This window comes from Papaver somniferum, unplaced genomic scaffold (assembly GCF_003573695.1).
Source record: "Papaver somniferum cultivar HN1 unplaced genomic scaffold, ASM357369v1 unplaced-scaffold_57, whole genome shotgun sequence".
Taxonomy (NCBI): Eukaryota; Viridiplantae; Streptophyta; class Magnoliopsida; order Ranunculales; family Papaveraceae; genus Papaver; species Papaver somniferum.
In genome coordinates, this window is record NW_020648415.1 from 5,507,641 (window position 1) to 5,519,758 (window position 12,118).

General features: G+C 35.5%; 1 protein-coding gene across 1 annotated transcript; it reads left to right on the top strand.

The window, feature by feature from the left end:
• Positions 1–2,714: 2,714 nt before the first annotated feature.
• On the top strand, positions 2,715–4,665 carry LOC113343303. Its single transcript, XM_026587537.1, has 2 exons — positions 2,715–3,043; positions 3,395–4,665. The coding sequence occupies exons 1-2, from the start codon at positions 2,988–2,990 to the stop codon at positions 4,365–4,367; spliced, it is 1,029 nt and encodes a 342-aa protein (XP_026443322.1). The 5' UTR covers positions 2,715–2,987; the 3' UTR covers positions 4,368–4,665.
• Positions 4,666–12,118: the final 7,453 nt, after the last annotated feature.

A 12,118-nucleotide genomic window follows, 5' to 3' on the forward strand; every position in this document is an offset into this window, starting at 1 on the left:
AGTTTCACTTCAATTAACTCTATATCAAAACAAAATCAGATTTTAGAGTTTAAAAAAAAAATCCATTTTTTTTACATTTTCAGAGCTAATTACGGTTGGAATTTTGCTCGTAACCAACCGTAAATCTTAGTTACGGTTCGTAAAAGATGAACTACCAACCGTAACTGGTTAAATTTGTAGAAAACCCAATCGTAAAACCAGTTACAGTTGGTGACTAAATGCTCGATAGCAACTGTAACTCAGTTACGGTTGGTAACCAAATGCTCGATACCAACCGTAACTGAGTTACGGTTGGTAACCAAATGCTCGATATAAGTTACGTTTCGTAAACTAAAATGGTTACCAACCGTAACTGAAGAAAATTCTCAGATATAAGAAGATACGGTTGGTAGTTGGACTATTACCAACCGTAACAACTTCAAAATCTCTAGTTACGGATCGTAATATAGTTAAAATCAACTATAACTCACATAAACCCAGAAACTTCAATTTTCTTATAAAACCCTAATTTTGATAGAAATTAAACTTAAATCGAACAAAATAAACTAAACCCTAATTGGGTTTTCAAAACATACTTCATATAAGTCATTACACTACACTTGATTAATTTTTGAATCGTCGATTAATCGAAGACGATGAAAGTTTGAGTTTTAATGGAAGTTACTGTTGATGGGAGGAGGAGAAGAGAAGAAGAAAGAAAACAAATTTTCAATTTAGTTTAGATTTAGGTTAAAAAATGGGGAGGATAATCTAATCAATTAACATCCCCTTTAGGACATCCCCTAACCAACTAAAGGGACATTACTATCACACTGTCGCCCCTCTAATAAAACATGCCGCCCTTATAACAGGTTTGTTATTAAAATCCCCAAGTTACAATTTATGCCTTAAAGGTCAAATATTTGCATTAGGAAGTAGTAATGATATCTACCCAGTAATAAAAGATTAAAAACGCCTTTCAAACCGGTGATTTAGAGACCTTGCAAGTGAATAATCAACATGGCTTAATTGGGGCCCCCAGAAAATAATTAGGGGCCCCTAGCTACAGGACAAAAAAGATCATGAAATAGTAATTGGTGGTTATCCCTTATCCCATTTTTTTTAAATGGCTAAACTACCCCCAAATCATTAGTGATAATTAAGTTGATTAATTGTTAATTAGTTTAGTTAGATTAAAATAAGATTTAGGGATAAAATTTTGATAAAAGAAAAATTGTGTTTTTATGTTTTGGAGAAGAAGAAGTTGAGTTTTTGGGGGAAATTTTAGGGTTATTTGAAATGAGTGATTCCAGTGGAGGAATCCTATTGCTCAAAATGAAGAATCAATCCTCCAAATGAAGAACCCGAAGCTCAAAACAATCAGGTAAACTTCCTATACTCTTCAAATTGCATGAATGATGCTCCAAGTGGTCGATTCATGTACACTATGCAACTACTCAGAGTGAGGGTCGTTAAGTCGAGAGGGTAATAAACGAACGACTTTAAGGAGTCGTCAATTACTTGACACAACCATTGACGACTCAAACCTGCAACTTTTGCAGGTTATGAAAAATCGTCAACCAAGTGTGATATAATTGACGACTCCAGCTAGTTAGGTCACATAGAGTCGTTAACTTAATATGTTTAGAACCCAACGACTCTAAAACTTTTTACTCTATGAAGATGTTACTCTTAGGGTCGTTAATTTGACATTCTTATATACTGACGACCCTAGCAAGCCATTTCATAGATTAATGAGAGTCGTCATTCCCTACACATATATATATATATAAATAATAATGACTCTATCACTTAAACGACTTCAAAATTTACAAATTTCATAGTATAGTCGTCATTTCATAGATCAAGGGTCGACATGCAAAATTTATAAAACCAAACGACCCTTTAACATCGTTAACGACTTCAAAAATTGGACATGACGACCCTTCAACATAGTTAACGACTACAATGAAATGACGATCCTTCCTATTTTTGAACAGAGAATAAATTTTGTATCATATAGAGTCGTTAGTTTCATAAAGGGGTCGTCAAACAAAAAATCGTTAATGCTTTAGAAATATACTGACGACCCTATCACTATTTGGGACATAGAGGTGGTTCTGCATAAGACAAAGTCGTTCGTATTTAAAAAGGATCGTCGAGAAGAATCGTTAACGATTTAGAAATTCCTGGACGACACTATACTAGGGCAGAAAATCAGATTTAGGGTCGTCACCCTAATGGTTAACGATTTTTCATCAATTCAACATGCATATCAAAAATCGTTAAGCAATAAAAAACCGTGGTTAACGACCCTGGACTGTAACTGCAATTTTGCAGTTGAAAACCTAATTTTTCAATCAACAAATCAAATTAAAGGCAAACCCAACTTAGATTAGGGGATATTAGTCCACTTACGACGATGAATCAGTGAGATTTTTTTTCTCAGAAATCGTTAATGGAATGGGAGGGAGGGGGCGGAGGAGAAGAAGGATGGGAGGAGAAGAAGTTTTGATTGAAATGAAGATTGGGGACCTAGGTTAGTGGTTAATGAGATTTTTAAGGTAGCTATTAGAGAAGGCTAAATTAGTATTTTCACCAACATTGTAGAAGCCCTTTATCTTTTATGGGGAGGGTATAGATTGGGTGAGGCCCCTAATTATTTTCCACGGCCCCCAGTTAAGCCATGATAATCAAGTCTGTTAACCGGAAAAGCGAACACGGTTCAGGAGGAGAACTCTAGTTGCCATTGGCACTCGTGATTTGGATACGTTACAAGGTCCTTTCACATATGAGGTACCCTAACAATAGATGATGTGTCAAGGTCGCACCAAATCCTCCCCAGAAACGGACTTCAAAACCTAAAATATTCTCTAACGGCTACGAATTCCCTCTATAAAACATCTAAAAATCTTCTCTCATACCTCAAATCTTTCACACTCTCTCCTTTCTGAATATTTCACACATATCTTCTCTTGTACAATTACTATTTTTTCCTCAGTCTCTCAATGGGTGGTAAAAAGGGTGGATCCGGCGGAAGCAGCTTCAATTCAGAAAAGAACAGGTAATAATAATTCTGTTTTTATATTTTTTAATTATAGTGGTTTTAGTGTTCAGATGAGTGTTTGTCTCGAATCAATTGATGATTTTGAGACAAAACTCATCAGAAAGATTGATTCTTTTTTCGTTCTTGTTAGTTTCATGCTTCTTTAATTTCAATTTCTTTGTGAAATCGTATTTGGGTACTTTTGTTTTTGGTAATTGTTTGTTTCTTAGCAACCCAACTTTTAGATCTCCAAATTAGGGTTTTGGTGCGGTTTGGGAATTAGAAAGATTTTCGGTTTTATGTGATTGTTGGTTATTCATCATCATCTTCTTCTTGTCTTATGTTTTTTTCCTATCTACCTTTGTACAGTGCACCTAATATCAACATAGTGGAGATGAAAAACAATGTAGACAAATTGCTAGAAAAGATGGAAGGGTTGAGTGAATCATTGGATCAATTTAAGGAGGATGCATCAACTGAGAGTAATAGAGTAGATAAACTGGTTGAGGATGAGAATACTGGATTGTCCAATCTTGTTGAAGATATAACCACGGACATTCGAAAGGAATTGCAAGCCGTGAGAACCACTGCAAACAATGTCGAGACTCTGCTGCATACTTTGGCAAGAGGCTTAATGGATGTTGGGAATATCATCGTCAAGGCTCCCGGTTATGTGGCGACAACCGTCGTGAATGCTCCAATAACAACAAATCTTGAGGCCGAATTGAAAGAAGATAAGGAAATTCTGAGGAAGGCTACAAAGGAAATAGTTGATGCATACACAAAGCTAATAGATCGCCTTGATACAGCACACAACAATTCAATAGTGATCTTAACCCTTTTATTCGCCCTTAGTTTCTTCTTTTACAGCCATAGTCTTCCAGCAGGAACCAGAATGAAGCCCGTTGAGTTTTCTGGAAGAGTGTCCATAGTCATCCTATCTGCAGCAGTTTGTATGTGTTATCTATGGCTCCAGTATCAAAAGATTTGTAACATTGGTTTACAACTAAGGGCTCTGAATGGACGTTTCCAAGACTACACCAACGTCTTCACTTCCCTTTCAGAATCCAAGGAGGAAAGAGCTGAAAAACAACCCAACACCCAAGGCAACCAAGTCGAATTGCCGGTAACAGCAGCAGCCCAATTGGTGGGAAAATACAAGCATCTTGAAAAAAGGAAATTGATTTCGGCTTTCGAAGCAGAGACTTTCCGGAAGCAACCCATAGAAATGATGCCGTCGACTTCAAAACTCTATCTTTGGTTCATTGGTTTGCTTTTCATAGGAAGTGCTATCTTAATGATTGCAGGGGCTGTTAATGAGTTTAAGAACGGCAGTCCATGATTCTCATGGAAGTTGCAGCCGTGGTTAGAAATTAACAAAGTGGTCTGCTAGTGCAAGTAACATTTAGTTTGCTTTCATGTATTTTATTTTGGTGATTGATGTTCCTGTGTCTAACTCTTCTTAACTTTTGGAAGGGGCATAGTTTCCCGATTATGTAATGCTGTTAGTCATCAGGGGAATTGATTATTGAATCAACTTCTTGCTCTACAAAAAATGGGTCTGCTAGTGAAAGTTAGCTGCAAGAGGCTGGGACTCAAATCTATCCACAATAAATGTAATTGGTTCTTTATAATTAAACCAATGTCCATTTCCTTCATAGTTATTGAGTTTTATGTTTCATCAATTTTGGATCAAAAACCAGTTTTAGTGCAAGTAACATACACACTTTAGTTTGCTCTTTATGCATTTTATTTTTGGTGATTGATGTTCCTGTGTCTAACTCATCTTAACTTTTGAAAGTGGCATAGTTTCCTCATCTTAACTTTTGAAAGTGGCATAGTTTCCTGATTATGTAACTTCTTGCTCTACTATATACCATTCTGTTGATGCCTCGGATACAAGTGCATGTATGCATATGTAAGATGTCATGTTTTTGGAAATTCCTCCTTTTCTTTGTTTTTCTGAAGGAAAGTCTGGTACAGTTTCTTAATCTAGTTCAGCAGATAGTTCCGACGGAAAGTCTGGCATAGCAGATAGTTCGACTCCGCTTTTCGGCCTGATCGAGGGTGCAGATGTATGAAGAGTACAGGGTTACGAAGTTAACTGACCACTAGGTGCATTTTAGAGCCATGCTGTATATATACCGCAATGTTGCTGTTATTGTAATTGTTTGCTATTGTTGCTGTGGCTGGTGGGTTCTTATCAATAATATGAATGATTACTGAGATTTTGTAAAAATTAAGCATTGTGCTCAAAACCCGTTGCATTTTCAATCCCAGAATTTTTTGGATCGAAATCTTTTTAGGTTGGGGTTGGCAGGTACCGGTAACCGGTATATCAATCTTGATGGAAATGAGAATGGTGGTTCTGCAGCTGCCGTAATTTATGTTCAACTAACTAACTTAATTATTTTATTGTTCTATTTGTTGTATTCATGGAGAAGACAATTGATTATTCCCTAGTGAAAACTACAGGGAGACCCATTCTCCCAGATTTTTCCACTGTCAAACCCATGGACAAAAAAGTTCAGGCGCGCACCCATTTTCCCGTCAAAAATTTGTAGCAGATCCATAATTTATGAAATTCTGCTTCTCAGTTTTTAAAAGGCCAAACTACCCTTTTCTTCGAGCGACGAACAGAGAGAAGCGAGAAGAAAACAATGGTGAACTCCGATTCTTCGTTTTTAACATTTGGATTTTAAGTAAAAAGAAATTAAAATTGAAGTTGAAAAGGATAAGAAGTGTGTTGCAGTATTTCGATATCAACTGAATTGGAAATTTTCATACCTTATTTGTCTCCATGTTTTTGATCTCAATCGGAAATTTATGATTAGATTTGAATTAAAGATGTTATGCATAATGTCTTATGCATAACATCAGTTTTGTTTAGATGCATAAAACATTATGCATTATTTTGTTTTAGCTGCATAATGTCTTATGCATTACTTTTTCACTTTTCTGGTTATGCATCAGTTTTGTTTAAATGCATAAGACATTATGCATTATTTTGTTTTAGCTGCATAATGTCTTATGCATTACTTTTCTCACTTTTTCTGGTTATGCATCAGTTTTTTTAGATGCATAAGACATTATGCATTATTTTGTTTTAGCTGCATATTGTCTTATGCACTACTTTTTTCACTTTTCTGGTTATGCATCAGTTTTTTTTAGATGCATAAGACATTATGCATTATTTTTGTTTTAGCTGCATAATGTCTTATGCATTACTTTTTTTCACTTTTTTGGTTATGCATCAGTTTTTTTTAGATGCATAAGACATTATGCATTATTTTGTTTTAGCTGCATAATGTCTTATGCATTACTTTTCTCACTTTTCTGGTTATGCATCAGTTTTTTTTTTAGATGCATAAGACATTATGCATTATTTTGTTTTAGCTGCATATTGTCTTATGCATTACTTTTTTCACTTTTCTGATTTATGGATTTTTATGCACGTGCATAATGTCTTCTGCATCATTTTGTTTAGTGCATAAGACAATATAAGGGAAAATTTAGCTGCATAACTTTTTTTCTGTTTCTTCTACTTGATTTTTTCTTCTTCGTCTGTTTCATCCATTTTTGTTGAAATGTATTCTAGGGTTTAGTCAAAAATGATTTACTTCTTTGAATCATCGATTTTAAATGATTTATTTCTTTAAATGATGGAGAAAAAATCTTTGCAGATCTGTTACAGAGATTAATGGAGGAATAGGGAAAGAAACCGGCGGAGAAGAAAAAAAATTATGCCCAAAAACGATGAAGGATAATAGAGTCTTTCAGTACGTTTTAAATATTTTTAAATAATTATGGGTGCGACTGTATCAGAAATTAATTGTGGGCCTGGCGGTAAGAATTTTTTTTTTTTGGGCCTGTGACTAAGTTCCCCTATTCCCTATCAGTCTATCATCATGTATCTGAATCACTCATATGGCAGTCCTCCTGTATCCTTTGTTTAGGCCCATGTCATATGCACACCACCTGCACTTGTTTCACCCTCAAGTGTATATGTATCTTGCATTTTTTATATTACATTAAACAGTCTAGGAGATGAACTCTCTAGGTACACTAACCTAATTCTGGTGTAGTGTGAGTTCAGAAGGCAGTTTAAGGCTGTCTTATGTGTATTTGGTAGATAATTGAAGTGGCATACCTATTGCATTTTTAGGTTCGCTAGTCAGTTTGGGTTTTCCAGTTATTCTTTCAGATTCGTTCCCCGTTTTTCTGTCTTCAACAAACTTTCTGTCTCACTACCATTTCCAATTAGCCAATGTTGTCTCGGTTTTTCTTTGGTAAGCTCACTATTGTTTTTGAAAGCATTGGTGAATTCTCTCTATTTGATCAGGTGTTTCTGAATATTACTTTCTAGTTTTTATATTTTTAATCTTCCAAAACATTAAAAGCGAAAATCATACTGAGCTAGCATCATTCAGCAAAAAGCAAGGTTCATGAATTTTGTTAAACCCCTTGCCAAAAAAAGCTCAGGCCTTAACTTTAGAAAACAATTACATCTTTCAAAATTGTTCTTCAATTTGTCCTTGGCAGATTGTAGTTTTGCTTTCATATTCTTCAATGTGACTGACACAAACAAAATTTCGTACAGTGCGAGGCAGTCAATGAAAATCAAATTGCAAAAGACCCTTACAATAAAAATATCCAAATACACAAGGAAAAAATCACACACAACAAAAAAAAGAAAAAAAACCAAAGACAGTACACATAGGGAGGATTAAGAAGGAAATGGTTCCATCCAACAATAACCATTGAGGTGAATTTTAATCTCAAATAGCCGCATGCACCTTGAAATCTTTACCCGTGAAAACCACAACATATCGATATTCTTGTTACTCTTGAACAATAATTTATTACTTGTTGAATTCTTCATGATGATCTGAAGTAGATTCCAAAACGGAGTCGCTTTAAGAGCAGCCGACTATGTTTGATTTAGCTCTACCGTTGTATTGTAAGGGAAGTAAAATATCATGCAAGCTCCCAAACAAAATAGACAACTAAGCAAAGGCATAAATACTTTTCAAGTGTACATATGCAAGTTTCATAACGTATATAGAGTTCCGATGAAAAATGCTCCTTTTCACGAATATCAAAGGTGATAACTATACATATTTCATCATAATAAGACGCGAAAACAGCAGTTTGTGCATCTTATAAAAACCCCGGAATTTCTGGATGGCTGGAAATCACATGTGGGAGCTGCTTTCATATGCAATCTGCTGGATACTTTGGAAGGAGCGAAACAATAGATGTTTCAATGGTATAGCAAAATACCAAGAGAGGATTATTTTGGATATCAAAGCCGTTTTGTTGTATTGGTCAATTCCAATAAAACCTCTTAGAGGTTTTAAATTTCAGGATTTGGTATTCAAATGGACTGATCTGATGCGAAAGTAGAGCTTCCCTCTTGTTTACGGTTGTTAGGACCTTGTTTTGATTTTTTGTTGTCTCTAACATCTTGCTTTTCCCTTCTTTTCTTTTGGTTGCATGGCTGGTATGTCAAGCAACTTGTAATCACTCTTATTCTTTTATTCTAATATATTACTATAGTTTTGCTGATCAAAAAAAAAGTGAAAATGACACCTTTCACCACAATGCTGAAGGTTTTTTCTTTTTGGTTTTAAAATGTATTTAAATGTCTTATGCAATTTATATGGAAGATGTTAGGTGCGTGGCTTTGTTGAAAAGGTACATTTGCAGAATTAAAATGTATTTTCACTCAGTGTTTGCATCATCACCGCTAGGACCTGCTTTCTCTCTTGGCAAAAAAGAGACTGATTATTTCTCCTCTCTAACCCGCGAAGTGATTTTGCTTCTATTGTTATAAATAAATGACTGCGAAGTCTCAGGACACAGAGGTAGGAGTGCTAGTAATTTAAAAAATAAGCTCTACCTTCTCTCCTCTCCCCTCGCCTAATTTCTCCCCGTTTCCGACTAATTCCTCCCGTATTTTCTCTGTCTTCTTCCCCCAACGGTCTTCTCAACGGTCATTTCCCACCGGATGTTCTAGCCGGAGTCTCTCAATGACAATCAAATCTCATACTCACTCAATGCAACTACACTGAGCACAATCACAATACTACCTACAAGAATGCAATCACACAGGAAATCTATGCAACTGGGAAGCTCAATTTGGGTCCTGATTTCAAAATCAACCCAATAATCACTAAAATCACAAATCCCATTGAACCCTGTAAGACCTTGAAATCCACACAAATCACACAACTCACAGATATTTCTCCCATCGCAATCAATTCTCTAACTATACCCATCTCCGGAATCAATTTGAATTTGCAGGTTCTGGAGGGTCTTAAGCCTAACTCGCTATTCTCCAACTTTGAGCTCTCATATCCTAATCTTATAAAAAAATCAGAATCTAGATAACCTGAATCTCATTGGTAATCTTTTGAAACTGATTTCTACAAACTACCCGGAAATCAACCTTCATGATTCTAAATGTTACTCTGCCCTCTTTGTTCTAAGTGCTGACAACTATGTCTCTCTGCTCCCTACCTGCACTGCTGGTAAGTATATTCATCACTATCTCCTATACTACTGTCTTCATATATGGCTCTATCTCTTAAATAAGAAATTTGATTTTGCTAATTGCTGGAGCAACCCTTATGAACCACCTGATAAACCCACCAAACCCATCAAACCCCTACAAGCATACATACAATTCATCTCACAAAACCCCCTTGCTAAATACCCTTGTTACCATGTCAATTTCAGAAAAAAAAAACACACCATTCCAGCAGTTGAACATACTACAATAATTAAGAAACACACAAATATTCACTTACATACACCCATTGTTTCCAATCCCAACACCTATAGGACCAAGTTCAACACCACTAGCTCTAAGTTCTCATGCCCGGGGAACTTAAACAAAATTCAGACAAAAAACATAATCAAAACTACTAGTTGCAGGAAATCCTACAACACACCCCTTGTAATAATTTGTAGATCTAAACATAAAAATGATGACAAGAATGCTAAAATTGTCGATCAATTTGATCTACATCCACGGGGTTAGGTTTTACTATGATTATTTGTAATTACATCTTGGTTACATGGAGACTCCATTAATGAGTATTTAGAGCTCTAGGTTCTTGAAGGAGGAAGAAGAAGGAGATAATAATAATACAACTAATTCTACTTTCTCTCTCTACAGAATGTATCCTCTCCTAAAGTGTGTCTCTCTTTCTAATTATCTCTCCCCTTTCTCTCTCTTGCCTTTCTCTTTATATAGGTGTTTACATAGTGGATGACAACTAATGTACAACTAACATTTCCCCTAATTTCGGATCTGGCTAGCGGTATTTTCGCAAGGTTACAAATGTAACATTCGCAACATTCCTAATTTTCGCAAGATCATCACACTTTTCTCATGTTTAAGTTGATGTCATTTGTTATGTCATTTCTGAAATCATATTGCGATGTCTTCGTGATGTATTGCTAGTAATTTCGCAAGCATGTCGTTGTTGTGAGATTCTGATCCTACATCTTGCCTCTTTTTTCTTGAATATTGCTTGAAGAGCGATCTTCAGGAAAAAATCCATTGTTGTAATTGTTGGAGCGAGATACGTGTTGTTGGAGTAGTCTTTGATCTTTATTGATGAAAGAACGAGCGAAAGAATACTGGACTTGAAAAGTACGTACTTGCCTCTATTCTTTTGTGATGTTCCGGAGCGTTGCGAAGTAAATAAGAAGTATCATCTCTTTAAGTATGCGAAGTATGAAGTATCCTTCAAGAAGTATAAGAAGTACTCAATCCTCGAAATATATAAGAAGTATGAAGTATCCTTTGAGAAGTATAAGAAGTACTTAATCTTCGAAATATATAAGAAGTATGAAGTATGAAGTATCCTTTGAGAAGTATAAGAAGTATCCGTCCTTGATTGCGAATAAGAAGTATTACAAAATTATACTCCACGTTCTCTGCCTCATGCAATGCTGTAATGCAAATAAGAATTTAGATTAGTATTCAACATTTCTTTTATCAAAAATTTTCATTTAATTGCAAGTTCAAATCGTTTTTCTTTGTTTTGATTTCCTTTGTATAACTTGTTTCGTCTCATCCGATAAACATCTTTCATGGAAATGATCCTAATGAGGTCTTATGCAGCCTGTTGATGAAAGGTCTTACTAGCCTATTGATGGAAGGTCTTATTTTTCCTCCTCCTACTCTCCATGTTAGATATCATTCTCATTTGAAACAAAGCGAATTTTCAAGAGAAATATATAAATTGATCTGTGCAAGATTTTTCTTGGTTTCTTTTGTAATTGTGGAATCTTTGTAATTCTGAAATTTCTATAATTCTGCGATTGTACCGCCTTTTGTAAATCAAATCAAAAATCTTTTATTTTCTGTAAAAGTAAAATGTTCTAGGAAAGTGGTACTTAGATTTTATGTGATTCGCCGTTGTTGTCAATCTCGCGCGAAAAATACGTTGCATGAAGTATAAGTGTCGCTTAGCAAAAACATATGCGAAAGGCAAGAATTGAACCCGCGACCTGCTACTTGCATATTCTCGCACCATACAAACTATGCTAACCCTATCTTGCGAAATAATCAAAGTTCTTGTGAAATAATGAAATTCCAACTGTGTGAGAGACAATTATGTATCAATTTCGCGTAACAAAAATAAACATGCGAGAAGCAAGAATTAATCCTGCGACCTGCTGCTTGCATTCATGCCTTCTGACCAACTGTGCAAGCTTCTTCTTTGCGAAATATCTCTGCGAAATTATCATCAACTCTCCTCTGTGCTAAATAATCAAAGAAATATTTGTGCGAAAAAATACGTATGTGTTGGGACTTGATCACACAACCATGAACTCATTAACTTCGCAGATGACCAATTGTGCTGCCTCTTGTTTGCGAAATAATGAAACAATATTGCGAAATTATCATTTTTTCGCTCCCTGTAAAAAATAATACAACTATATTCGCAGGCGAATTAGAACTTGCGACTACGAACACACATACTGCTCTCTGGACCAATTGTTCAAGGACCTCTCTGCGAAACTAACACATAACTTTTTTCCTTATTCTTTTATTCTCCCATGCAAATGAGAAGA

Coding starts and splice junctions, on each gene's coding strand:
- LOC113343303 (XM_026587537.1), top strand. CDS start 2,988: ATGGGTGGTAAAAAGGGTGGATCCGGCGGAAGCAGCTTCAATTCAGAA. Junction 3,044..3,394: donor TTCAATTCAGAAAAGAACAG/GTAATAATAATT, acceptor ACCTTTGTACAG/TGCACCTAATATCAACATAG.